Genomic DNA, 27,289 nt, shown 5'->3' with positions numbered 1-27,289 from the left:
CACCTGGGTGGCTCAGTCAGTTTAGCAGCCAGCTCTTCATTTCGGTTCAGGTCATGATCTCATGGTCGTGAGATCAAGCCCTGTGTTGGGCTCTGTGCTGTGTGTGGAGCCTGCTTAAGATATATTCATTCATTCTCTCTCTCTCTCTCTCTCTCTCTCTGTCTCTCTCTCTCTCTCTCTCTCTGTCTCTCTCTCTCTCCCCCGTCTCCCTCCCTCCCTCCCTCCCTGTCTCTCTCTCTCTCAAATAAAAAGGAAACCCCAAACTTTTAAAGAAAGCTGCTAGCACACCTGTCCAAATTTTGCCCTAGAGGAGACATTACTTTTATTGTTCTGGACAGCAAACAGATCTGTCCAGATTTGTCTTTCTCTTGTCCAGATACTAACTTATCTTTCAAAGATGTTCACCATACAAACATCCTTGAAAAGAGTCCAGAACAGAAGTTGCCTCTGCTTGGAAGACATACAGAAATACAAGAGACCCATAGAGAATTAGGTTATATCCTTCAACCGGAAGGATATAAGAATATATCCTTTTTGTCCTGCTTTCTCCTTGTTCTGTCTTCCCAGCATTTTTTTCCTAGATGACAGAAAACTAGATGATTTTATTCTTTTACTTTTGTCACATATATCTTTCCACCCAACCCCATTCTCATACTTTTTTTTTTTTTTTTTGGTGTGAAATTTACTTTTTAGCCAGGCTTTTGAGAACAAATAAATGCCATATGTTGAGGCATATGTGTACTGAAACAGTATGTTTAAAACTTTTTAATTGGTTTCTTTGTGATTGGCTCTGAAGGCAGTGACTGTCTATTGTCTTTTTTATTTTGAAGGTGTAGCACAGTGCCTGGCAGAGAGGTGACACTTACTAGGTCTTGTTATCTATTTAATCTAAACTCTTAGTCCTGATATTCAAAACAGTGTTGTCTGGGTTTGCTTACCTGACCACCCCCACCCCTATTCTCTAGTGTAGTGTTTCGCAAAATACAGTATACATTCCACCACTGGTGGGACTCCACATCTCTTTAAGTGGTGCATAGATGAACATTTTTATTATGTTATTTTTTTTTTAATTTATTTATTTTGAGAGGGAGAACACATGAGCAGGGGAACACATGTGCAGAACCTGATGTGGAGCTCAAACTCAAAAATTGTGAGATCATGTCCTGAGCTGAAATCAAGGGTCAGACGCTTAACTGAGTCACCCAGGCACCCACATTTTTGTTTTAACGTGTTGAATTCAAAGATACCAGGTTGCTTATTTGAAAGTTAGGGCATTGGATGGAACAAGATGGATTGTCAGCAATGAGAATGACCTATTCAAACTTAGAACAGAAAACATTTCTCTCTGGCCATGTTGACATGAAGAAGATGGGAAGGTTAGCATCATCTCCTGTGTTCCACCCCTTACATTGCTTGGCTGGAAATAAAAATATTGGTCAAATGCCCTGAAGTGAGGAAATGTAGAATTCGAGTTAGAAAAGTCAAAGATACATCCAGAAGAAAGCATAGTAATAACTTCACTAAGTTATAGTGTCCAAAATCAGAAAATATTTCATTAATTTGCAAAACTTAATTTGTTCAGCATCACATGTGCCAGTTGGGTTAAGACCCTAGCTTGAGAATACAGTGTGGAGCAAAAAGAGGCAAGTTCCTCATCTTCAGAGCACTTGCTGTCTGGTGGAGGAGACAACACACGGACCAGATACTCACCCAGATAAAACTAACACTGAGAAGCGCAAAAGGTCATGCATAAAGACATAGGATAATATGAGAGTCTATATGATAGGGGATTTGACCTTGTGGGGAATAGGACAGCTTTTCTAAGGAAATGATGCTAGAGTTGAAATCTGAAGGATGAGTAGGTGTTAACTTACAGGAATGAAGGGAAGACCTTTCTACGCATGTGAGGGAATGTCTGTGCCAAGGCCTTGGGAGGGAGCAGAAGTAAAAGGAACTGTCAGGCTCCGCTGTGGGCAGAACTAGGAGAACATGTTTAAGATGAAGCAGGAGAGGGAGGAAGGAGACAGTCTGTGCAGGGCTTTGTAGACCATGATGAGTTTTTTAGTAGGTGTTTAAGAATTGTTTTGTGTGGTTTTTATTTTATTTTATTTTTAATTTTTATTTATTTTTTTCCACTGGAGAACTATTGGGATCCCATGTTTTGTGTGGTTTTTAAATTAAAAATACAATATACATTTTTTTAAAGTTTATTTTGAGAGAAACAGAGACAGCACGAGCAGGGGAGGGGCAGAGAGAGAGAGAGAGGGAGAGAGAGAATGAGAATGAATGAATGAATGAATGAATGAATGAATCCCAAGCAGGCTCCATGCTGTCAGCACAGAGCCTGACCTGGGGCTTGAGCTCATAAACTGTGAGATCGTGACCTGAGCCGAAACCAAGAGCCAGTCGGTTGAACATCCACCTTCAGCTCAGGTCACAATCATGTGGTTCGTGAGTTCAAGCCCCACATTGGGCTTGCTGCTGTCAGCCCAAAGCCTGCTTCAGATCCTCTGTTCCCCTCTCTCTGCCCCTCCCCTGCTTGCACTCTTTGTCAAAAATAAACATTAAAAAATGCAATATTTAGTAACAACATTGTTTTGATTATATTTATTTTTATATTTCCCATAGAGTTATGGCAAATGGTACTAGTTTTTACTTATAGTGAAAAAAGGTTTTTTTTTTTTTAAGTGCAAGGAGATACTTTAAAGAAAACTATTAAGTAGGTAGGTGTATAGGAGATACATGGATTTGGCATTCTGAAAGCATGTAGTTGAATGTGAATTCTTATCCAGTCACTTCTGTTTACCATGTGTAAATCCTAACTTTCCAAAGATCATTTGAATCTTTTGAGACTTAGGAAGAGTGACATTTTGGAGCAAGTACAGCATACACTTAATTACAGAAAAAAATTTAAAACCACAAAGTTATGGTTAAATTATCTTTACATTAAATAACAAACTTAGATGTAATTATCTGGTTCATTTTATTTTTCATTTGTATTTTGAATTAATGGCTCCAGTCCATTAAGAACTGAGCAGATACCCTGGACTTAAGGATATGCCACCGTTGATGCTGTAGTAATTAACAAATCATAATTTCAAATGTCAAAACAGTCTTGTTTCTTCTTTTTCCTTGAAATGAAAAAGCAAAACAAATATACTTGATATGTTGGAAGCAAACTGAGAACATAGAGTGAGAGGTTGTAAACTCTTTGCTTGGCATCAGGAGGCACAGGGTGTCTTGGAAAAGAGCACTGGGCTCTGCAGCTAAATAGGACCAACCACTGTTGTGGTCACTGTTGTGCTGGGTACTTTTCAAAAAACTTACTATGGACAATTTAAAACATATTCATAATAAGATATTTATGTATATATGTATGTATGTATATTAAAAGACAGAACACAAGCAGGGGAGGGGCATAGAGAAAGGGTGTCAGAGTCTGAAGCAGGCTCCAGGCTCTGAGCTGTCAGCACAGGCTCTGTGCTGACAACAGCGAGCCCAGTGTGGGGCTTGTACTCACGAACTATGAGATCATGACCTGAGCTGAGTCGGAGACTTAACCTACTGAACTACCCAGGTGCCCCCAGAATAAGACGTTATTAGGTTGAACTCTCATGGCTCTTATGACCCACTTTGAGCATTTATTAACTCAGAGCATTTATTAACTCAGGGCTTCTTGTCCTCCCCCTACCTACCCCACCAACCAAATGGATTATATTGAAACAGATATAAATATCCTAAATATCATCATTTTAGCCTTCAGTAGTTCAATACATTTCTCTGAATTATGAGGACTCCTTTAAAAAAACCAAAACCACAATACTATCGTCACACCTAAAGGAATTATTACTTAATATTGCCAAATATCCATTCAGTGTTTAAGATTTTCCTGATTGTTATTTATTACCTGATTGTTATTTATTGTATGTGCACACACATACTTAAAAAAATTTAAGGGTGCCTAGGTAGCTTAGTTGGTTGAGTGTCCCAACTCTTGATTTCTGCTCAGGTCATGATCCCAGGGTCATAGGATTGAGCCCTGCATCTGGGATTCTCCCCCCTCTCTCTCTTTCTGGTCTCTTTCTCTCTCTCTCTCTCTCTGCTCCCCTCCCCCCCCCTTCTCACCCACTCGTGCACTCTCTTGCTTTCTCCCAAAAAATTTTTTTTTAATTGAAGTAAAATTAACATACAATGTCATATTAGTTTCAGATGTACAACATATTGATTCAGTAGTTCTTTTTTTTTTTTTAATTTTTATTTTAGAGAAAACAAAAGAGTACACCAGACAGGGAGAGGGGCAGAGGGAGAGAGAGCAAGAATCCCAAGCAGGCTGCATGCTCATCAAGGAGGCTGACACAAGGCTCGATCCCACAGGTGCTCCTGATTCAGTAGTACTATACATCACTCACTGCTTATCGTGATGTGTAGTCACCATTTGTCACCAAACAATGTTACTACAATATTAATGATTATATTACCTATGCTTACTTTACATCCCCTTGACTTATTTATTTTATAACTGAAATTTTTTACCTCTTAATCCCCTTTATCTATTTCAATCCATCCTCCTCCAACCTCCCCTCTGGCAACCATCAGTTCTCTGTATTTTAGAGTCTGTTTTTTCTATTCTACATAAAGGTGAAATCATACAATCTCTGTCTTTTTCTGTTTGACTTACTACATTTAGCATAATATCCTCTGGGTCCATCCATGCTGTCACACATGTCAAGATCTCATTCTTTTTTGGGGCGCCTGGGTGGCGCAGTCGGTTGGGCGTCCGACTTCAGCCAGGTCACGATCTCGTGGTCCGTGAGTTCGAGCCCCGCGTCGGGCTCTGGGCTGATGGCTCAGAGCCTGGAGCCTGTTTCCGATTCTGTGTCTCCCTCTCTCTCTGCCCCTCCCCCGTTCATGCTCTGTCTCTCTCTGTCCCAAAAATAAATAAAAAACGTTGAAAAAAAAAATTAAAAAAAAAAAAGATCTCATTCTTTTTTATGGCTGAGTACCATTCCATTGTGTGTATATATCACATCTTCTCTTTCCATTTTATCTGTCTGTGGACACTTGGGTTGCTTCCATACCTTCACTATTGTAAATAATGCTGCAAAAACATAGAGGTACATATATCTTTTTGAATTAGTGCCTTTGTTTTCTTTGGGTAAATACCCAGTAGTGGAATTACTGGATCATACAGTATTTTACTTTTCATTTTTTAAGGAACTTCCATACTGTTTCCCATAGTTCCTGTACCAATTTATGTTCCTGCCAGCAGTGCATGACGTTCGTTTTTCTTCACATCCTCACCAACACTTGTGATTTCTTGTCTTCTTGATTCTATATCTGACAGGCATAAAATGATATCTCATTGTGGTTTTGATTTGCATTTCTCTGATTATTAGTGATATTGATAATTTTTTAATGTGTCTGTTGGATACCTGTATATCTTTGAAAATGTTTATTCAGATGTACAGTTTTTTTACTCCGGTTATTTGTGGTTTTGGTTTTGAATTGTAGAACTTCTTTATTTATTTTGGATATTAATCCCTTATCAGGGATCATTTTCAAATATCTTCTCCATTTCAGTGGGTTGCCTTTTCAACCCACTAATCAATTAGTGTTAATGATTTCCTTTGCTGTGCAAAAGTTTTTAATTTTGGTATGTTTCCAATAGTTTATTTTTGCTTTTGTTTCCCTTACCTGAGGAGACATATCTAGAAAAATGTTGCTAAAGCCAATGTTATTGCCGGAGTTTTATAGTTAGTTTCAGGTCACATTTAGGTATTTAATTCATTGTGAGTTTATTTTTATGTGTGGTAAAAGAAAGTGGTCCAGTTTCAATTTGTTGCACGTAGCTATACAGTTTTCTCAGCACTATTTGTTGAAGAGGCTATCTTTTCTCCGTTACATAGTCTTCCTTTGTAGTAGGTTAATTGACCATATAAGTGTGGGTTTGTTTTTGGACTCTTTGTTCTGTTGATATATGATTACGATAGCTTTGTAATATATTTTGAAATCTGGGTTCCTTCAGCTTTGTTATTCTTTCTCAGGATCTCTTTGGGTGTTTGGAGTCTTTTGTGGTTCCATACAGATTTTAGGATTGTTTATTCTAGTTCTGTGAAAAATGCTGTGGCTATTTTGATAGGGATTGCATTGAATTTATAAATTGCTTTGGGTAGTATGAACATTTTAACAATATTCTTCCAGTCAATAAACATGTCATATTTTTCCATTTGTTTGTGTCATTTCAATTTATTTTTATCAGTGTTTTATAGTTTTCAGAGTACAAGTTTTTCACCTCCTTGGTTAAGTTTATCCCTAGGTGGTGGTGGTGGTGGTTTTAATGGTGGTTGCCAAGGGCTTGCCAAAGAGTTAGGAGGAGGGGTATAGGAAATTATTGTTTAATGGGTACAAAGTTGTTGTTTTTTATTTTAGAGAGAGAGTAGGGGAGAGGAGCAGAGAGAGAGAGAGAAAGAATCTCAAGCAGGCTCCACACTCAGCAAGGAGCCTGATGTGGAGCTCGATCCCATGACCCTGGTATCATGACCTGAGCTGAAATCAAGAGTCAGATGCTCAACTGACTTAGCCACCCTAGGAGCCCCATTGTTGTTGTTGTAAAGATTTTTTTTGTTTTCAAGTAATCTCTACATTCATCATGGGGCTCGCACCCACAACCCTGAGATCAAGTGTCACATGCTGTACTGACTGAGCCAGCCAGGTGCCCCAATATTTTATTATTTTTGATAGAATTGTAAATGGAATTGTTTTCTTTTTCTGCTGTTTCATCATTATTGTATAGAAATGCAGCAGATTTCTGTATATTAATTTTCCATCCTACAGCTTTACTGAATTTTATCAGTTCTAATAGCTTTTTGGTGGAGTCTTTAGGGTTTTCTATATGTAGTATCATGTCATCTGCAAATAGTGCTGTTTTTATTTCTTCTTTATCAATTTGAATGCCTTTTATTAATTTTTCTTGTCCGATTGCTGTGGGTAGGACTCCCAGTACTATATTGAATAAAAGTTGTGAGAGTGGACATCTTTGTCTTGTTTCCAGTCTTTAGAGGAAAAGCTCTATTTTTCAGTATTGAATATGATGTTAGCTGTCGGTTTGTCATACATGGCCTTTATTATGTTGAGGTATGTTCTCTCTAAATCTTTGTCAAGAGTTTTTAGCATGAATGGTTATTGTATTTTGTCAAATACTCTTTGGCATCTGTTGAGATGATAATATGGCTTTTATCCTTTCTCTTATTATGTGATGTATCATGCTGATTGATTTGCAAATCGTGAACACCCTTGCATCCCTGGAATAAATCCTGCTTGATTTTGGTAAATGAAAATTTGTGTTTTCATTTTCATTTGTCTCTGTATTTTTTTTTTCTTCTTTGATTTCTTGGTCGACCTATTGTTTGGTAGCATGTTATTTAGCCTTCACATAATTTGTGTTCATTTTGTGTTTTTTTCTTGTAATTGGTTTCTAGCTTCATACAGTTGTGTTTGAAAAGATGCTTGAGGGGCGCCTGGGTGGCGCAGTCGGTTAGGCGTCCGACTTCAGCCAGGTCACGGTCTCGCGGTCCGTGAGTTCGAGCCCCGCGTCAGGCTCTGGGCTGATGGCTCAGAGCCTGGAGCCTGTTTCCGATTCTGTGTCTCCCTCTCTCTCTGTCCCTCCCCCGTTCATGCTCTGTCTCTCTCTGTCCCAAAAATAAATAAACGTTGAAAAAAAAAATTAAAAAAAAAAAGATGCTTGATATGATTTCAGTCTTCTCGAATTTATTGAGTTTCATTTTGTCCTAAAATGTGATGTGTCCTGGAGAATGTTGCATGTGCACTAAAAAAAATGTGTATTCTGCTTGTTTGGGATGGAATGTTGTGTATATATCTGTTGGGTCCATCTGGTCTATTGTGTCATTCAAAGCCAGTGTCCCTGTTGATTTTCTGTTCTGTCTGGATGATCTATCCATTGATTTAAGTGGCGTGTTGAAGTCCCTTACTAATTATATTACTGTCCTTTTTCTCTGTTTATGTCTGTTAATTGCTTTATGTATTTAGTTGCTTTTATGTTGAGTGTATAGATATTTACAGTTGTTATATCCTCTTGTTGGTTTTTTTCCCCTTTATCATTATGTAGTGTCCTTTGTCTTTTGCTACAGTCTTTGTTCTAAAGTCTATTTTGTGTGATATAAGTATTGCTATCCTGGCCTTTTTCTTTTCACTTCCTTTTGCATGGTACATGTTTTTCTAGCCCTTCACTTTCAGTCTACATGTGTCTTTTGGTCTGAAATGAGTGTCTTGTAGGCACCAAATAGGTGGGTCTTTTTTTTTCTTCCTATTTTGAATTTTTTTTAATGTTTATTTTTGAGAGACAGAGCGTGAGTGGGGGATGGGCAGAGAGAGGGAGACACAGATTCCAAAGCAGGCTCTAGGCTCCAAGCTGTCAGCACAGAGCCCAACATGGGGCTTGAACTCACGAACTGTGAAATCATGACCTGAGCCAAAGTCGATGCTTAACTGGATACTTAACCGACTGAGCCACCCAGGTGCCCCAGGTGGGTCTTTTTTAAAATCCATTCAGTCACACTGTGTCTTTGGTTTGGGGCATTAAGTTCATTTACATTAAAGTAATTATTGATGGGTATGTATTTATTGGTATTTTGTTACTTGTTTTCCAGTTGTTTTTGTAGTCCTTCTCTTTTACTTTCTTCTCTTGATCTCTTCCCTTGTGGTTAGATGGCTTTCTTTAGTGTTAGGCTGGGATTCCTTTCTCTTTATTCTGATGAAATAAAATAACTCTTTTGTGAAGTCCAGTGAGTGTCTTTATGATTATTACTTCAAATTCTTTATCAGGCATATTGTTTATTCCTGTTTCTTTTAGCTCTTTTGCTCTGATTTTGTCCTTTGGGACATATTCCTTTGTCTCCTCATTTGTCTAACTCTCAGTGTTTATTATTTGTATGTATTAGAGAGGTCTGCTCTGTCTCCTGGTCTTAAAAGTAGTGGCCTTGTGTAGAAGAGATCCTGTGGTGCCCTGTAGTAAAATGTTCCCTTGTCTCTAGAGCCAGGTGCTCCAAGGGTGTCTCCTATGTATGTGGGCCGTGTGCACCCTTTTGTTGTGGCTGAGTCCTGTTTGCCTTCAACCCAGTTGATTGCAGTGACCCATCTTTCCTGTTGTGGGCTCACGGGGCAGGGTTTGGTCCCTGCAGCGTTGAGGGGTCTGATGCCTCCACAGGCAGGAGGTGTGCATGGCCAGCAGTCCTGCTAGCTGGCTGCGGTTAGTCTCTCTGCCACAGCTGCGGGCCCACCAAAGGGCTTTCTCTGTGCTCAGCCACTTGAGGGGTTTTGGTTGGTGGGTGGGTCAACATTCAGGGTAGATGTCTCCCATCAGTCTGTCACAGTTGGGGGCACACTGATGGGCAGGATTTTTCTCCCTCTGTGGCCAGCTAAAAGGCTTGCAGCCCAAACGGCGTGCACACTTGCATGTGTAGCCAGCCGTCTTCCCCTCTCTCCTGCAGGAGTCACTTTGGAGTAGCATCAGTCTCTGCTGGGGCTGCTTGCCAGGTGTGGAGGGGCGGGAGCTACTTCTGAGGGACGCCCCCTGAGGCATGTGGGTGGATGGGGCCTATTTGCTGGAGAACACAGGGGTGGGGCACATGGTGCTAGTAAAGTTAGCACTGGTTCCTGCAAGTGTCCAGCTCACGTCATTCGCCTTCACTTTTGTTCTTGGAGAAATCTCTGGAAGAGCCTTGCCCCTTTAGTAAGTAAGTCTGTCTCCTTCACGTGTACCCCAGGCATTTTTCAAACGGCTGCTTCTATGCTGTGTCTCAGGCAGAGTTATTTATTATGCTGGCTCTTTACAGTTTCCTATCTCCCTCCAGCTCTCCCAGAGTTAAGCCCAGATTTTTAAAGTACCTCAAGTTAAGTCACACTGATTTTTAAAGCTCCCAAAGTTAAGCCCCACTGGTTTTCAAAGCCAGATATTAGAGAGGCTTCTCTTCCCATCGTGGTCCCCAGCACATGGGGTACCTGGTCTGGGGTGTGATCCTCTTGCTTCTCAGTGCTTGTGGGGTCTCTCCCATTTGTGATTAGTCTCCCCAGTGGGGTTGGTTCTCAACCCCCTCTCTGCTCCTCTTACCCTTTTCAAGGTGGCCTCCTCTCTATGATTTAACTGCGGAAGGTCTATTCTGCCAGTCTTTAGGCCGTGTTCAGTTAGCTGCGCAGATGGAGCTGTTATCTTCATGTGTCTGTGGAGTGACATGAGCTCAGGAGCCTTCCACTCTGCCATCTTTCTCACAATCCGCACATATATATTTGTCAACAGTTTATTGAGCCAGGATCCAAATAAGAGACAATATATGTAGGCTCTTTCTCTTCACTGTTTCCCTCCACCCTTTGTTTTTACCTTATTACTCATTTAATCTTCATTATAACTGTGAAAAAGATATTAGTTCCATTTTCAAAGGAGGAAGCTAAGGTCCTGAAAGGTAAAGTAATTTGCAGAGTTAGTGAGTGCCTTTAGCTGAAAATCAGCCCAAGGCTATCTGTCTCTAAAGCCTGTGTGCCTTTCAGAGTTAAAAGACTTTAACGTTTATTTATTCTTGAGACAGAGAGAGACAGAGCATGAATGGGGGAGGGTCAGAGAGAGGGAGACACAGAATCTGAAACAGACTCCAGGCTTTAAGCTGTCAGCACAGAGCCCAATGCGGGGCTTGAACTCACAGACCACAAAATCGTGACCTGAGCCGGAGTCAGACACTTACTGACTGAGCCATCCAGGCGCCCCATCTGTGTTTCAACCTCATGTTAAAATTGGGGGACCAGCTCCTTCTTTTTCTCTTTTCAGAGTGATCTCAGGATTTAGATTATGAAGTTTGAGAGTGGGAGTAGGAAAACACTGGTCTTTGGGACCCTGAATAATGAGTATTTTGTGAGGTTAGAACTGTGATAACAAGGGTGAGGGATTACTAATACCTGAAACAAAATCTGGTGCCTTTTTTCCACCTGCTAGACCCACAATCTGCACAAAATCACAAGGATTGCCAGAAACCCTGAATGAATGATTGCTTTTATCTTGTAGAAATGTAAATTAATTGCACCACAAGCTTTCCCCATTAGTTGAATGGTTGGCTTCAGTTGGCATCTGAAACATAAGACGACCTTCATTTATTTTCTCTGAGTGTAATGGTAACTCTAGAGCTGGACTCTTAAGATTTGTGAATCCTATTTTAACTCTTTAATTTTTGTGTCCCCCTAATGGGGTGCTGTCAAAGAGAAAGAGCCAGACGTATGTTAAAGGTAGCAAGACATGCTTCATTCAGATGAAGGCAGTAGAGAAGAGAGAGTGCCGCAAAAATTGAGCTCAAATCTGCTGAAACAAAAGGTACTTTTTAAATGCCAGGGTGTGCTAAAGGACAAGTACCGAAGATGTTAGGATGGGAGGTTGGTCGGTCGGTGTGATTAGGACGTCTGTGTTTGCTAATTGATGCTTATCAAAGTTACCCTCCTACTCTCCCACAGAGACTGGGAGACAAGGGCTCTAATCTTGCTGATGATTACATTTCAAAGGGATGGCTCCCAGGTCTTGAGACATTTCTGGGTTATGGAAGATTTATATCTCAAGAATCAGAGAAAGGATTTACAACTCTAAGTTTCCTAAAGTAAGCACTGTAAGCAAAGTGCGGTCAGGGGCCTTAGGTTTTAACTGGAACAAACAGTACATTTTTTGGCAGCATTGAGCTTTCTCGGGCAGGCATTTTAAGGGGGCTGGAGTCATCCTAGGGACATGGCCGTAAGCTGATAAAAGCAGTTCTAGAATTTGGTTTATGTCTTTTAGTGTGTGATGAGAGAGGTTGATGGAAAGCGTTTGTGTGGCAGTTTGCAGTTCTCAGTACCCGGATAAAATTTTATATACAAAATTTCATGACCTGCGCATTTTGGGGGATGATGAGGCTGGAATTTAATCCCATCTTGGGAAGGGGAAGAGAACCTTCAATGAAAGGGAATAAGGCATTGTTTTGGGGCTTTATGCAAACAAAAAAAGAAGGGAGCAGTCAGGAAGTTGATTTATAACACCTGAGAAGCAGCCTTGGATTTTGTTATTTAACTCTAAGATGGATGGTATGGATCAGAGTAGTCCACAGGAAGGTGAGAGATCATTGTTAACTGAAAATATTAGAAAGCTTCTTGGAAGAGAGAGAACCTGAGCTGAGCCTTGAAGGTTGATGGGTGGGCCTTTCTTGGCTTAGCATTTTATTGTGGTATTTCCATGACATCCCATCGGATTTCCATAGAAATAAATTATAATCTCATAATTGAATTATTTATTTTTAAATATTTGATTTTTCTTTTTTTTTTTTTTTTTTATTTTTCTTTAAAAACACCACACAAAGTTGATATTTCTCTGACTTTTTGACTCTTGATCTCTGGATTGGTTTTCAGCCAGATCTTTTCAGAATAACGTTACAATTTTTTAAATGTTTCTTTATTACTTACAGAGAGAGAGAGACACACACACACAGACACAAAGCACAAGCGGGGGAGGGACAGAGAGAAGAGAGGGAGACACAGAATCTGAAGCAGAATCTAGGCTCTGAGCTCTCAGCACAAAGCCCAGTGCAGGGCTCGAGCTCCTGGACTATGAGATCATGACCTGAGCTGAAGTTAGATGCTTAACCGACTGAGCCACCCAGAGCCAAAGTTGGATGCTTAACTGACTGAGCCAGCCTGGCACCCATCTAAATTTTTTTTTTTTTTAATGTTTATTTATTTTTGAGAGACAGATCACAAGCAAGGGAGCAAGGGGCAGAGAAAGAGGGAGACACAGAATCTGAAGTAGGTTCCAGGCTCTGAACTGTCAGCACAGAGCCCGACCCAGGGCTTGAACTCACAAACCGTGGGATAGTGACCTGAGCCGAAGTTGGATGCTTAACCAGTGGAGTCACCCAGTCGCCCCAGAATAACATGTTCTAAGCAGCCTCCACATTTTTGCACAATCAGTTCTCTGCCCCAGATACCTCCCAACCCCCCCACCCCCCATATACAACTTCAGTGAATTGTTTATCCTTCAAGACCCAGATGAAGTAGCACCCTTTCTTTGCTCCAACGGTATTTTCTGCTTTTCCTCTTCTATTACAGTTCTTATTGTGTTTGTTATAGTTTGTAACGTCAACCCCCTAGTACAGTCTCTGGCCCATAGAAGATACTTAATGTTACTAGATGTGGTTAAATATAATAAATTCTGAACTATGTTTTCCAGTGTTAAGAACTCAGTTATCTTATATGCATAGGTATAATATGTTAATTGAATTTTTATTTGTTCTTAGATGGCATTAAGAGGATCTGCGCCAGTGACAATTATACCTCTTCCTGGAGAGCAAGTACAGGTTCAGGGGGTCATCCAGACAGCTCAGTCTTCTGTAATTCACCCACCACACGTGCAAACGGTACAGAAATTCAAAGACTTAGTGGTTGAGAGAAGGGACTTTTATACACTAAGTCTTTGGACACAATTGAAGTTGCTATAGTTACAATATTATAAACCAAGATAGTAAAGTTGTCTTAGAAATTAGGCTATAGAACAAATGAGGCAAATGTGAATTTCTAATTTCATGTATGGACTACCCAGTGAAAAAGGAAAGCAATTTGGGGGGAATTTATTGCTTGGAAATGAAGGACTTTAAGAGACAGAATCTTTTTGTCCCAGTGGTATCTTTCATGAGAAAGAGAATTCTGAAGCAAGGGTGATGGTGTTAGTGTCAACAAAGTAAAAAAAAAAAAAAAAAAAGTACCTACTTTATGCTTTGTGGAAGTCAAATAAGAGCGTTCTCATAGTAGAGGCAAGTTCTTATTTATATCTGTGTACCTTCATATTACCAGCTGACAGGAGCAGGAAGGAAAAGGTGATCCTGGGTTCTTTTTCCTTCTACTCTTTCTCCCCATTTTATCTTCTGGCTCTTGTGAGTCTCCGAATGCCTCTGGTCATCCCTCATTTCTTCCTCCTGACTATTTAGTATCTGGTGGTGCTGTCAGCTCTAGAGCTGCATGTTTATGTGATTTTTCTATTTGAAAGGTGACAACTGCATGGATTTGTGAGTTTTTACTCTTAGTTGCTAGTCGTTAAATAGAAATACTTGATCTTAATTATATAAGTAAACTCTTAGTTCCAGAAATTATTTCTTGAGTTCATTGGGACACTTTGGAGTAAATTTAGGGACAGTGAAAATAGTTAAGGGTTTAGGTTAGAAATGGAAATCCATGATGCTTGAGGAAATATGGAAGGGACATATCTCTTAATTACTTTGGGTTGTGATCATTCTTTTCTGCCAAAAGATACAGATTTTAATATAAAATGTAAATAGCTGTACATTAGAACTTGTTTTTGAGGGAGATTATAGAATGTAAACAGATTTATAGAAATTTAAGATCTACATCTGATTAGGGAAGGCTTTCTGTAGATAGTAATGTAAAGCACTGATTTGTTAGGTCCTTTCTAGAAACCTGATTGGGTTATTTTATTTTTTAAAATAAACATGAAGTATTTCCTTGTCTCTCTAACCCTCCCCCACTCAGGCTCTGTCTGATTCTCAAAAGTAAATAATAAACATTAAAATAAAGATGAAGTAAAAAACCTATCCATAGTGCAACTTTGGACAAATATTGGGAAATTTAATACATTCTAAAAATCGAAAATAACTTGTTTTCTTAATTATACTGTAGGGGCACCTGGGTGGTTCAGTTGGTTAATCCGACTTTGGCTCAGGTTATGGTTCACCGTGAGTAGGTTCTAGCCTTGCGTCGGGCTCTGTGCTGACAGCTCAGAGCCTGGAGCCTGCTTCGGATTCTGTGTCTCCCTCTCTCTCTCCCCCCCTCACGCCCTGTCTCTGTATCTCAAAAATGAATGACATAAAAAGAAAAGATACTGTTATAGTTTAAAACTTCATGTGGGGGCGCCTGGGTGGCGCAGTCGGTTAAGCCTCCGACTTAAGCCAGGTCACGATCTCGCGGTCCGGGAGTTCGAGCCCCGCGTCGGGCTCTGGGCTGATGGCTCAGAGCCTGGAGCCTGTTTCCGATTCTGTGTCTCCCTCTCTCTCTGCCCCTCCCCCGTTCATGCTCTGTCTCTCTCTGTCCCAAAAATAAATAAACGTTGAAAAAAAAAAATTAAAAAAAAAATAAAATAAAATAAAACTTGCATGTGGTTATTATCGTGTTGACATAATTTTATAGGACTTATTATTAACAGTTACCATTTAATATGTCCTTGCTATATGCTATGCACTCAGTGCTTTACAGGTATTTGTGAAGTGAGATGAAGCCTAATTAGTACAGTTTTCTAAGTTGCATGTGCTTATACCTGCCTTTGCCAGTGAACTCCATCTTGCTATACATAATGGTCTGTTCTCAGTCCTTGTTTTATTTCATCTGTTAGCAGTACTTAACATGGTTGATCATTCTCTTTGATACACTGCTTTTGCTAGCTGTCTAGGACACGTCACTTACCTGGTATTTTTCCTGCCTCAGTGGTGGCTTATTCTTGGTCTTATTTGCTGGTTTGTCCCCTTCTTCCCAACCTGTTAATGTTAGAATGTTCCTGGGTTTTCTTCTTGGTCATCTTCTCTGTGTATTGAGCCCATCCAGTCTTAGGGCTTTATGGACTACCTAGAGAGCTGTGACTCCCAAGTTTATATGTCTAGCCCAAGACCGCATGCCTGACTTAAAGGCTTGTATATTTAGCAGTCTCTGCAATGTTATTATCTAATAATTTGATAATAGTTGGATATCTAGTAGCACTTCAAAATGAGCATGGCTGGAGTCCAAATCAGATTAATGATTTAAAAAACTGAGCATCAGTTTTTTATCAGTATAGAAATAGGGTGGAAATCAGAGACTGGCCTTTATAACTCTAGTTAAATAGTATTGCTTTATTTAGGGATAGACTTTCTTCTTTGTTCTGAGCATGCTGTATTGTACATTCCTTTAATTAGTTTGGGCTCTTGAAATAAATTTTGTTTTTTCATTTGCTCCTTTATTTTAGACCGTAGATTTAATGACAAATGAATTTGGTTGGCAGGAAGACAGATCGTATTTTCTGAAAGTAAGATTAAATTGTTTTCCACCTGCATTGTTTATCACCATAAAACCAGTTCTGTTTTTCAGGTGTCATCTTTATCAGAAAGTGAGGAGTCTCAGGACTCATCAGACAGTATAGGCTCTTCACAGAAAGCCCACGGGATCCTAGCACGGCGCCCATCTTACAGGTGAGTACTCGGCATTTTGGATCCTGTGTGCGTTCTATAACCAATAAGTTGGAATGGTGCTGTGCAAAGCAAACTATATAAAGAGGGAGCATGTGTCCGTATAGGATGGGAAATGTTAAGAGAGAGAGATTTGAGCCAGACTATGAAGGGCCTAAATTGCTGTGCTGAAGAGGAATTTAATCTTACCTTCTGGCAAAGCACTAGATTTCCATATTTACTTTTAGATAGTTAACTTTAAAAGCAACATGACTATAGATTTTAGGAATTGAATTGCTTTGTGTTCCCTTTCTTAGCTTCCTAACTCTGGGCCTCCGTCTTGTCCCTTTGCTGAAACACATTTTTCTGCATTCTGCATAATTCCTGCACATACTTTAAGCCTTATTTTCTCCTAGAAGTCTTCTGATTACCTTTATTCCAACTCCCAAGACCAAGTTATGTCTTCCTTCTGTGACATTCCTTTTACTGACCCTTGTTACAGTATTTATCTCAACCTGTTGGGATTCCAATTAATAATACATGGGCCAGGGGTACCTAGTTAGCTCAGTCAAAAGAAAATGCAACTCTTGATCTTAGGGTTGTGAGTTTAAGCCCCATGTTGCCTGTAGAGATAACTAAAAAAATAATAATACATAGACTGTGCTGGGTTTTTTTTAACTTTTCTTTTTACACTTATTTATTTTTGAGAGACAGAAACAGAGCACAAGTGGGAGAGGGGCAGAGAGAGAAGGAGACACAGAATCTGAAGCAGGCTTCAGGCTCTGAGCTGTCAGCACAGAGCCTGACGCGGGGCTCGAACTCACAAACTGCAAGATCATGACCTAAGCTGAAGTCAGATGCTCAACTGACTGAGCCACCCAGACGCCCCTAGGTTGTGGTGTTTTTTAAAAATTTGTTAATGCTTATTATTTTTGAGAGAGAGCATGAGCAGGGGAGGGGAAGAGAGAGAGAGAGAGAGACACAGAATCTGAAGCCGGCTTCAGGCTCTGCACCGTCAACATAGAGCCCAGTGCAGGGCTTGAACTCACAAACCGCAAGATCATGATGTGGGCTGAAGTCACACACCTAACTGAGCCACCCAGGCGCCCATGGGCTGTGCTCTTAAATAAGTTTTTGCACTGTAAAGCAATCATACAAGAGTAGATGCTCAATAATTACTTGTTGAACAAAACTAGAAGGTAGGAGGAAAGGGAGACAGAAAAGGATAAAGGAAAGGAAAGAGTGCGAGCAGGGAAGAGAAGAGAATCCCAAGCAGGCTTCATGCTGTCAGCGCAGAGCCCAACGCAGACCTTTAACCCACAAACTGTGAGATCATGACCTGAGATCATGACCTGAGCTGAAATCAGAAGTCAGATGCTCAGCCAAGTGAGTCACCCAGGTGCCCCTAGATTAATTATTAAATAAATTAATAACTTGTAGATTAACTTATTAAATAAATAACTGGAAAACACCAAAGATAACAGTAAGATCTTAAAATCTTCTAACGAAAAAAGGTAAATTACCTTGAAAAGAATGACCATTAGGCTAATAGGTTTTTGAAGGTAATATTAGAAGACAATGGACTATAAAATCTTTAACAAGAGAAAGTAACTATTGCTCTGGAATTTTATACCCGATGGAACAATCACTCCAAAATAATGGTGACATAAAATTCATTTCAAACTGATTTAAGAATTTACTAAAGGTTACACCTCAGGAAGAAGAAAAATGAGTCCAAATGGAAGGAATGTGAATATAAGAAAGAGTGGTGAACTAAGACATTCATTGATTTTTTTACTTTTTAGAACCTTTGATTTTTAGAACAGTAATGATTAATTTGTGTAGTTTAAAAACAAAATGCAAAGAATTATAGCAGACAGAAATATGTGAGATAAGGAATGGCTTATTAGATCCCTGTATTGATTACTTATATTGTTATTGATTAGATGACCTTAGATTATTGGAGGCAGTCACCAAAAGAATGCAAATGAAAGTTTAATTTCCAGGGTGCCTGGGTGGCTCAGTTAAGCATCCGACTTCTGCTCAGGTCTTAATCTCCCGGTTCGTGAGAGCCTGGAGCCTGCTTCGGATTCTGTGTCTCCCTCTCTCTCTGCCCCTCCCTCACTCGCACTCTCTCAAAAATGAATAAATGTTAAAAAAAAAATTTTTTTTTTACAGTTTTAAGTTCCGAACAAGGGGGCTCTACCAGCACAAAAGTTCCTGGATAAAGTACTTGTTAATGTATTGTGCATTTACAGGAAATAATATAAATATCATATTCCCCCAATAATCATAAAAACCATACATATACTGTTAAAATTTAAGTGAGTGAATTTGAAGGTCTAATTGACTATTAAAGGGCACCATCCCCTCTGAGAAGTTGTACAAAATGGAAGATTTGTATATAGGAAAGAAGGAGGGACAAAAAAGTTATTGGTAAAAGAATTTTTCCAGGCAAGGTTATCTTTCTCTTAGGCCTAAGTGCCAGGAGGTCTTATCATTGCAGATTCTCATCTTCCTTTGGTAGGATGGAGAAAGCCCATGTGACACATTACCTCATTGGTGCTGATCTGAAACTTTCTGACTAGTTAAGACTACATTTTTGGGGGAAGGTTGAAACTGCAATTAGATTAAGTACTAACCCCCCAGTTTGGGGACTCAACCTAAGTGATGCCATTTAGGGCTGTGGTTTTCTCTTTAACAGTTCCTTCCTTTTAATCAGACGTTCAGCTTAGAGATGTGATCAAATTTTAAGGCATTAGTGCCACTCTCAGTTACCATTCAAAAGTTCTCGCAGTTTTTGTTGTTCCTTTTGTGTGATCTCAGACGTGTATGTACACGTGCTTAATGTCTGTGATATTCACAGGTCACAGCTTCAGGTTCATATTCTCTTCGTGTTTCAGTCTTAGATCATTTGTTTGGTGGTTAGTGGCTATGAACATGCATTTAAAGCTTTTGAGAGAATACAACGCACACAGATTATTATGATTCCTATAAGAATAAATCTCAATATTTGAAGTGCACTCTAGAGCCTTGGTCTCCAAGGCCAGTCCCCTACGCCAGTCAAAATCAAGTAAGTCAAAGAAAGAACCTCGTGGAAGGAGTCAACTTTTTAAAGCCAAATGTCTTGTTCTGTGATCTTTTGTAATTTTAACTTTTCAAAAGTGTTAATTAATCCTGGTACAACAGTAGGTGGTGTTGGCCACAGCACAGACAACTCCTTCTCAGCTAACAGATGAATCAAGACAGTCTGTCTGTTATCAAGGACCACTTTGGCTAGAGGATCTAAGGATCCTAGCAGATAATGCAGTAAAAGTATGATCCATCGTCTTGGATAGAAACAGTCTACCTTGTTGTAAGCTACTTCTCTCTCTTGTCAATTTGATTTAGAGATCTCCAGCGTCTGTACAAGACCAGATGGAGCCTTCTTTAGCTGTGTGGTGTTTACCCAGGGCTTAATACCTTTTAGTTTTGCAGCAGTGTCAGTAGTCAGGAGCACTTGGTAAGGTACTTTCTAACAGGACTTGAGAGCTGGGTGTTTGTTTCTGGGTTTTTTTTATGACCTTTCCAAAATACCAGTCACCAGGCTCCAGACTTGTGACCAACAGGATCCTTTGATACCGTCTGGGAAGGCTTCTTTAACCTGTTGATGATAGGCTTTAGAATAAGACATTAAAGACTTCTAGTAACTGGTTATACTAGCATGAGACAGACAACAAGGAATCAGCAGAAAGTTGTACACCGGTAGACAGTGAGTGGTCTGCCTGTGACTGTCTCCTATGGAATGTATTGCAAATAGTGAGCAGAGCCAGTGGCAGCACTTTAGGCCAGCACCTTGCCGAATTCAGCAAGCTTAGAGATGTTGAGAACTTCATTAGTTCTCTCCACCTTGCCTGATGATTAAGGGTGATGGGGCAGTGATAATTCTGAGATATTTGTAAGGCCTTTATCAAGGCTTGAATGATTTGCCCAGTGAAGTGCGTGCCTCAGCGGAAAGTACAGCCCAAATATGGGAAGCACGTTTTCTAAGGGTTTTGTTTGTTTGTTTTCCCCTGCTGCAATACTAATGCCCAGAAATTTCTGGCCCAGAAAACATACATACACTAACAAGAAAATATTAATAGCCCATACGAGGTGGCAAATGAATGAAGTTCAGCTGCTTTGAGGCCTCTGGGAACAAAAAGTATTTCCAGGATTATGGATTTGACAGGTTAGACATTGATGGTAAGTTCTTTTTGCAATCTTCCAGAAGTCTCCACACCAATGTTTATTTATAATTGGAGTCCTCTTATACCATGGTGGGTGAAGAAATGTTAAAACCAAAAAATGAGATTTGCCAGAAAGTGAGAAAGAACCTAGAGGCCCGTCTTGGAGCAGGCTTTTGCCACGTTGTAAGGACATCGTGACAGCAGAAGTCTGGCATTTAGGGGCCATTTTTGCAGAAGCAAAATCAACTTACCCACACATGGCCACAGTCTTAAAAATACAATATAAAGAAGGCTTAGAATTACTTATGTAAACTACATGGGAAGCATTGTCAAATATCACATAAGCGTAACAAATCCTTTGGGATATTCCAAATCAAAAAGACTTTAGAACTTAATTTTGGGTGTGGCTGGCTCCATAGGTAGAGCATGTGACTCGATCCCAGGGTCATAATTTTGAGCCCCATGTTGGATATAGAGATTCCTTAAAAATAAAACCTTAAAAAAATAGAACTAAATTTTGGGGCACTCATCAAAAATATCAAATATAGGTTCTAAGGCACTTAGATCACAGATCATTCTGAAACTTAAAGGAGTTTTCACAATATTACCAAAAGCAGACCAAAGTCCAAGAGAACTTTGATTTTTCCCTCTATTAAAACAACAAATTCTAATTTTACACCAGCTTACTTTTGATTTTAAAACTCATTTTTAGGGGCGCCCGGGTGGCTCAGTCGGTTAAGCGTCCCGACTTCAGCTCAGGTCATGATCTCATCTGTGAGTTTGAGCCCTGCATCGGGCTCTGTGCTGACAGCTCAGAGCCTGGAGGCTGCTCCAGATTCTGTGTCTCTACCTCAAAAATAAATAAAAACATTAAAAAATTTTTTAAACTCATTTTTAAAAATTATTTTAATCTTAACCAGTTGGATCACACATGATATAGTTGCTTTTCAGAGATTCCTCTGCCACAAACCTACTACAACAGTTTTTTCTACATTCTGATTCGTCCTATGTTTTTCATCTTTAGACAACCATCCTCATTTTAGAACAAAAATATAAATATTTCTCATGCCCTTTTTTAACACATCTTTCCTGGCACATGGAGATGTTTTATTCTTACTAGGTTTAATTACATATAGCAATTAGACTTCTTAACCCTTAGAAACCTTAATTTCTACTGCAAATTAAAGCGTTCTTAAAATTTGCAAATCAAAATTTCCAAAAACATGTCCTTTAAAATTGTCCAATATAGCATTAACATATCTAAATATCTTTTGGATTCTCCGTGATAAATGTTATTAATGTTGCAGTATTTTATCTTATTTGGAAATGATTTTGGTATTTGATGAGTTTAGTGTTAGTTAAATCATTTAATCTATCTCAGTAAAACTAAGGTTTTAGATTCTGCCACCCCCAAATTGGAGAAAACAGTTTAAGTAGACATAATATCACTGAAAAGTTCATTGATAAACTTTTATCTTGCATACATATATTTGTCTCTAATAATTATGTGTAGATTATGTACAGATACTTCATTCAACATTTAACAAAGTCAGCCATTATCCTAAGCTATTATTTTTTTGTTGACAGAGTAAGAGATAACTTATGTTGTCTCTTTTTTTTTTATTTATTTTGGGGACAGAGAGAGACAGAGCATGAACGGGGGAGGGGCAGAGAGAGAGGGAGACACAGAATCGGAAACAGGCTCCAGGCTCTGAGCCATCAGCCCAGAGCCCGACGCAGGGCTCGAACTCACGGAGCGCGAGATCGTGACCTGACTGAAGTCAGAGGCTTAACTGACTGCGCCACCCAGGCGCCCCAAAAATCTTTTTTTTTTTTTTAAAGAAAAACTATCAGGCTCTCAATATCAGCATCCAGTTTGGTCAAATTTCTGATTATAGAGTTATTAAGTCCTTTCAAATATCTTGTTAGGTTTCAGCAGGACAAACAGTAAATATTTCTGGCAACCTTATGGACCCAAGATGCCTCCTCAAAGAGGGAGTGAAAGGTACTATCTTAAGAATATCTAGAGGTGGGGTGCCTAGGTGCCTCAGTTGGTTAAGCGTCTGACTCTATCTCAGCGCAGGTCTTGATCTCAGGGTTGTGGATTCAGGCCTGCGTTGGGCTCCTCACTGGGCATGAAGCCTACTTTAAAAACAGAAGAAGAAGATCTGGAGTTACTCCCAAACACAGCCAAAGAAAGAAGAGACGGCCTCCTGTCCCAGGCAGGCAGAAAGCCAAGCCATGTTCTTAGGAGGTAACAAGAAGCAAAAAGAAAATAGTTATTTCCAGGAGAGAAAGGATCATTATCCACTGGGTTTGGATTTGGAAAGGAAGAGACAACATGAATTTTCATTTCCCTTCTCTCAGCTCGGCCCAGGAGATCATCTATTTATAAAAACTCTTGAGGGTCCTCCCTAGTTTAAGAAATTCTTTAACTACAGCCCTCGGTTCAGCCTTAGAGTAAGGAATGAGAGATACCTGAAGAGGATCACCAGTAGCCCCAAGTGGTCTTCTTTCAAAAGGTCATTGTCTTTTCAGAGTGGAAAGGCAGTTCAGACAGAAGCTCACTAGGATGAGTACTCAAAGGACAGAAGAGAGTGGCAGGAATTACATCAGTCTTCTGTGTAGTCTTGTTTTAGATAATTTTTCTGTTTTTCATTAGCTGTTTGCCATGAGTCTTTTAATGAAACTATTTTGGGATTTTGAAATCTTTTGGAGGCCTCTTCTTGCCAATTAAAACAAGTAATCAGCCCTTGCTTTCAAGTGTACTTCTTAAATGAATGATCTTGTCTAATTCAGCATTCCTCATAACAGCCATCATAATTCCATGTTGTTTTGGTAAAAAAAAAAAAAACTTTTGTTAGGTATCTAACTTCTGGGACTATAGTTCTTAAACATAAAATAAGCAGGTTTGCCAGAAGGTGGCACACTAACTCTAGATCTAAAGGATCTCTTGTTTTAACTAGGCCTTTGGGTTTCTCAGAGCCAAACTAATCCCTAAGAGGGACTTGCTTTGGGGTTGGAATTTATGGGTTGTTTTACAGTGTGCTTCACTGCATGGAAGTTTTCTGGAGATCAGTGGGTGACCTAGGGTCAATCTAACCTGTTCATTGACTAGCTTCTACTATGTTGAAAGTCTTTGAGTTAGGTGGTAAGTGCTGTAACAGCTCTTAAGTGATTTGACCTGGACCCACCAATTTTTATGGCTTTTTGGTTTCTGAAATCCACACTAGCAATTACCTTTATTTACATAAAACAAGACAAACATGTGCCCCTCAGCACACCACCAGTAACCAAAACATGTCACTGTGGAGTGGTTAAGAGAAGTCTTTGTGCACTACCAGCAATTCCCAGTGTGAGCTAAACCAGCAGACTCTCATTCAGGGAGACTGTGGACTGGAAATGAATAAGACTAAACCAGCATACTCCAGTAAATGGGGACTGGAGACTGGAACTAGGAAAGGATTCCAAGGTGGAAGTGTGGTCTGAACCAAGGGCTAAGGGCTGGTGCTTCCTTAGAACCTCTTATTAGTCTAGCCTGATCCATTAATACTTTATTGGAAAGTCAGATCTGCAGCTTGAATGCAAAAAGAGCAGAGCTAAAACTGAGAGGGACTTACCAATGGCCCTTGGAAACAGGGAGAAAGATAGTGAACTCTGAAGGGTTTGCAGGGCTCGTGCCTGTGTTTTTCGTTGTCCCCAGATACTGCCAGAAGTTCGTTTCTGATCCTGAAGCCACCATATCTGTTAAACAGAATTCAGCCACGTAAACTTGAATGTCTAAGTGGCTTTATTAAATAATTCCTGAATTGGGCAGATCCTATCTAGCAAGTAGAGGGGAGCCAAGGAGCTATACAGAATGGAAGTTTTTGTTTTTTTAATGTTTATTGATTTTTGAGAGAGACAGAGACAGAATGCGAGTGGATTAGGGGCAGAGAGAGGGAGACACAGAATCCGAAGCAGGCTCCAGGCTCCGAGCTGTCAGCACAGAGCCCGACGCGGGGCTCGAACTCACAAGCTGTGAGATCATGACCCGAGCTGAAGTCAGACACTCAACCAACTGAGCCACTCAGGCACCCCCAAAACAAAAGGTTTTTAAAGGAAGGAGGGTGGGGCAAGAAAGTTTTAGCAAAAGAACAGTATTGTTCCAGCAGGGTATCTTTCTCTTAGTGGGAAGAGCAGTGGTTCTTTTGATGCAGATGACCTTGTCCTCCTCTGGGAGAAGGAGAGGGCCTATGTGGCCCTCACTGGTACTGATCTGAAAAGCTCTGACTAGTAAAGACTACATTTCTGGAAGAGGTTTATAGATTAGGTATTAAGCTCTGGGTTGGGGATTTGGCCTAAGTGATGCCATTTTGGGCCTGTGGTTTTCTTTTTAACAATACAAATACATGAGCTGAAACCAGAGTGAGAAGCAGAAGCAAGCCTGAAAACCAAAGTGAACACATTGCTTTAGGTCTACTGCAGGAAAGGACTCTGAACCTGAGAGTTTTGTATTAAGCTGGGATTCCTGCAGGAGGCTAGAACATCTGAAAGGAAGCTTCCCCCAAAGTAAGCTTTCTGCATTATACCAAATTAGGATCAACCAAATATGAATTCAGAGTGAAAAATCATCAAACATACAAGGAAATAAACCATGATAAGTGAGAATCCATACAAACAATATATAATCAACTCAGAAATGCAGGAAAAGTATTTTATAAAATTCAGCACCCATTTATAAATTTTTAGCAAATAAATAATAAAAATGGGCTTCCCTAGCACATATAGACCTAAGGAATTGAATGAACTACACATACGACATGCAGTGGCTCAAGTCCCAGACTGAACAGTAATTACCTGGTGCACATATGGACCAGATCTGAATGACACTGCAAAAGCTTTGAAAACTGAAATGACATTGGAACCACAGTCCACTGAATGCTGGTCAAAATCAATGGCCTGGACACAACTAGGTTGATAGCCTGCTAAAACAAGAATATCAAAATTTCTCCATAGGATTTAAACAAGATCCCAGAGTCTGGTATCATAATATTGAAAATGTCCCATGTCCCAAATTACTTGGCATACAAAGAACCCAGAAGAATCTTAACTTGGCATGGGAAGACTGTCAGCAGATGCCATCTCCTGTTGGCACAGGACACAGATGTTGGAGTTATGGGACAAAAACTTAAAGGAGCTATTAAAATGTCCTAACAAGTGTGAATTCTCTTGAAATGAATAGAAAGTTAAGAACTCCTAGCAAAAAGTAGAAGCTATAAAGAGAACTAAATAGAAATTTTAGAGCTGAGAAATACAGTAACAGAAATAAAACCTCACTGGATGGGTTGAATAGGAAAATAAAGATGAGGTAGCTTCAAAGATAGTTCGTTGGAGATTATCCAGTCTGAACTAAAGATTAGAAAAATACACTAATTTCCAGAGACTTGTGAGACAGTACCAAAAGTTTTAATATTTGTGTCATTTGAGTCATAGGAGAGGAAGAAGTATGTTGCAGAAAAAAATATTTAAAGAAATAATAGCTGGAATGTTTCCAAATTTGGTGAAACCCACAGATTCAAAAAGCTCAGCAAACACTAAGCCATAGATAAACACAAACCCCTCCCCAGACAAGTCATAATCAAACTGATGAAGACTAAAGACAAAAATCTTGTGCACAGAGAAAAATGACATTACTTTAAAGGGAACAGCGTAAATCACTATAGATTTCTGATCAAAAACGAGGCTAGAAGGAAATGAAATACATTCTTTTAAAAATTTTTAAGTTGGTTTATTTTGAGAGAGAGAGCACATGTGTGCATGCATAATTAGGGGAAGAACAGAGAGAGAGGGAGAGAGGGAATCCCAAGCAGGCTCTGCACTGAAGCACAGAATTTTAAAGTCCTGAAAGAAAAGAATTGTCAATCCAGAATTTTTTATCTAGTGAAAATATCCCTCAGAAATGGGAGGTGAAATAAATATTTTCAGATGAAGGAAAACTAAGAGCAATCATTGACAGCATACCTGCTCTAAAGTAACTGCTAAGAGGGGCGCCTGCGTGGCTCAGTCGGTAAAGTGTCTGACTTTGGCTCAAGTCATGATCTCACGGCTTGTGAGTTCGAACCCCACGTTGGGCTCTGGGCTGACAGCTCAGAGCCTGGAGCCTGCTTCAGATTCTGTGTCCCTCTCTCACTCTGCACCTCCCCTGCTTGTGCTCGCTCGCTCTCCCTCGTGCTCTCTCTCAAGAATAAAAAAAAAAAAAAAAAAGTAACTGCTAAGAAAGCTCTTAAGATAGAAATCTGGAAGGTTAAGAATGAAGAAACAGCAACAGCAAGATCTGGGCAAGTATAATGAACTATTCTCCAGTTGAATTCTTTAAAATATGTTTGGTTGACAAGAAAATATGGCATTGTCTGATGGGGCTTTTAATGTATGTAGATGTAATGCAGATGTAATGCGTAAGACAACTATAACATAAGGGGGGAAATAAAGAGACTCATTCTGGAGGTAAGGTTTCTAAGGTTCACTTGATATGGTAAAACAGTGATTCTAAGTAGATGAGGTCTATTAGAACTCCTTAGAGCAATTACTAAATTATATGAAGAGATTTTGTCAAACATGATGAATTAAAGTGGAGTTCTGAAAACTCTTCAAATCCAAAAGAATACAGAAGACTTTTTATTTATTTATTTTTTTTAAGTAAGCTCTATTCTCAGTATGGGGCTTGAACTCATGACTCTGAGGATCAAGAGTTGCGTGCTCTGGGGCACCTGGGTGGCTCAGTTAGTTAAGTATCTGACTTCAGCTCAGGTCATGATCTCACAGTTCATGGATTCAAGCCCGCATCAGGCTTTGTGCTGACAGCTCAGAGCCTGGAGCCTG

The 27,289-nt window shown here is 39.7% G+C and overlaps 1 protein-coding gene across 4 annotated transcripts in view; it reads left to right on the top strand.

Moving 5' to 3' along the window:
* The window catches only part of ATF1 (activating transcription factor 1), a 77,673-nt gene that overhangs the window by 34,809 nt on the left and 15,575 nt on the right, over positions 1 to 27,289 (top strand). For 3 of the 4 annotated variants that reach the window (XR_005794401.1, XM_040488148.1, XM_040488146.1), the window contains exons 3-4: positions 13,314 to 13,433; positions 16,144 to 16,244. Coding sequence is in view for 3 of the 4 variants with exons in the window: in XM_040488148.1 (XP_040344082.1) it covers positions 13,314 to 13,433; positions 16,144 to 16,244 (221 nt within the window). In the remaining variant the exon portion in view is untranslated. The remainder of the gene's footprint in view (positions 1 to 13,313; positions 13,434 to 16,143; positions 16,245 to 27,289) is intronic. The other variant, XM_040488147.1, reaches the window with a different exon arrangement.

This window comes from Herpailurus yagouaroundi, unplaced genomic scaffold (genome assembly GCF_014898765.1).
Source record: "Herpailurus yagouaroundi ecotype Mexico unplaced genomic scaffold, PumYag 166, whole genome shotgun sequence".
NCBI classification, from domain to species: domain Eukaryota; kingdom Metazoa; phylum Chordata; class Mammalia; order Carnivora; family Felidae; genus Herpailurus; species Herpailurus yagouaroundi.
This window is presented reverse-complemented; position numbering and strand designations above follow the sequence as displayed.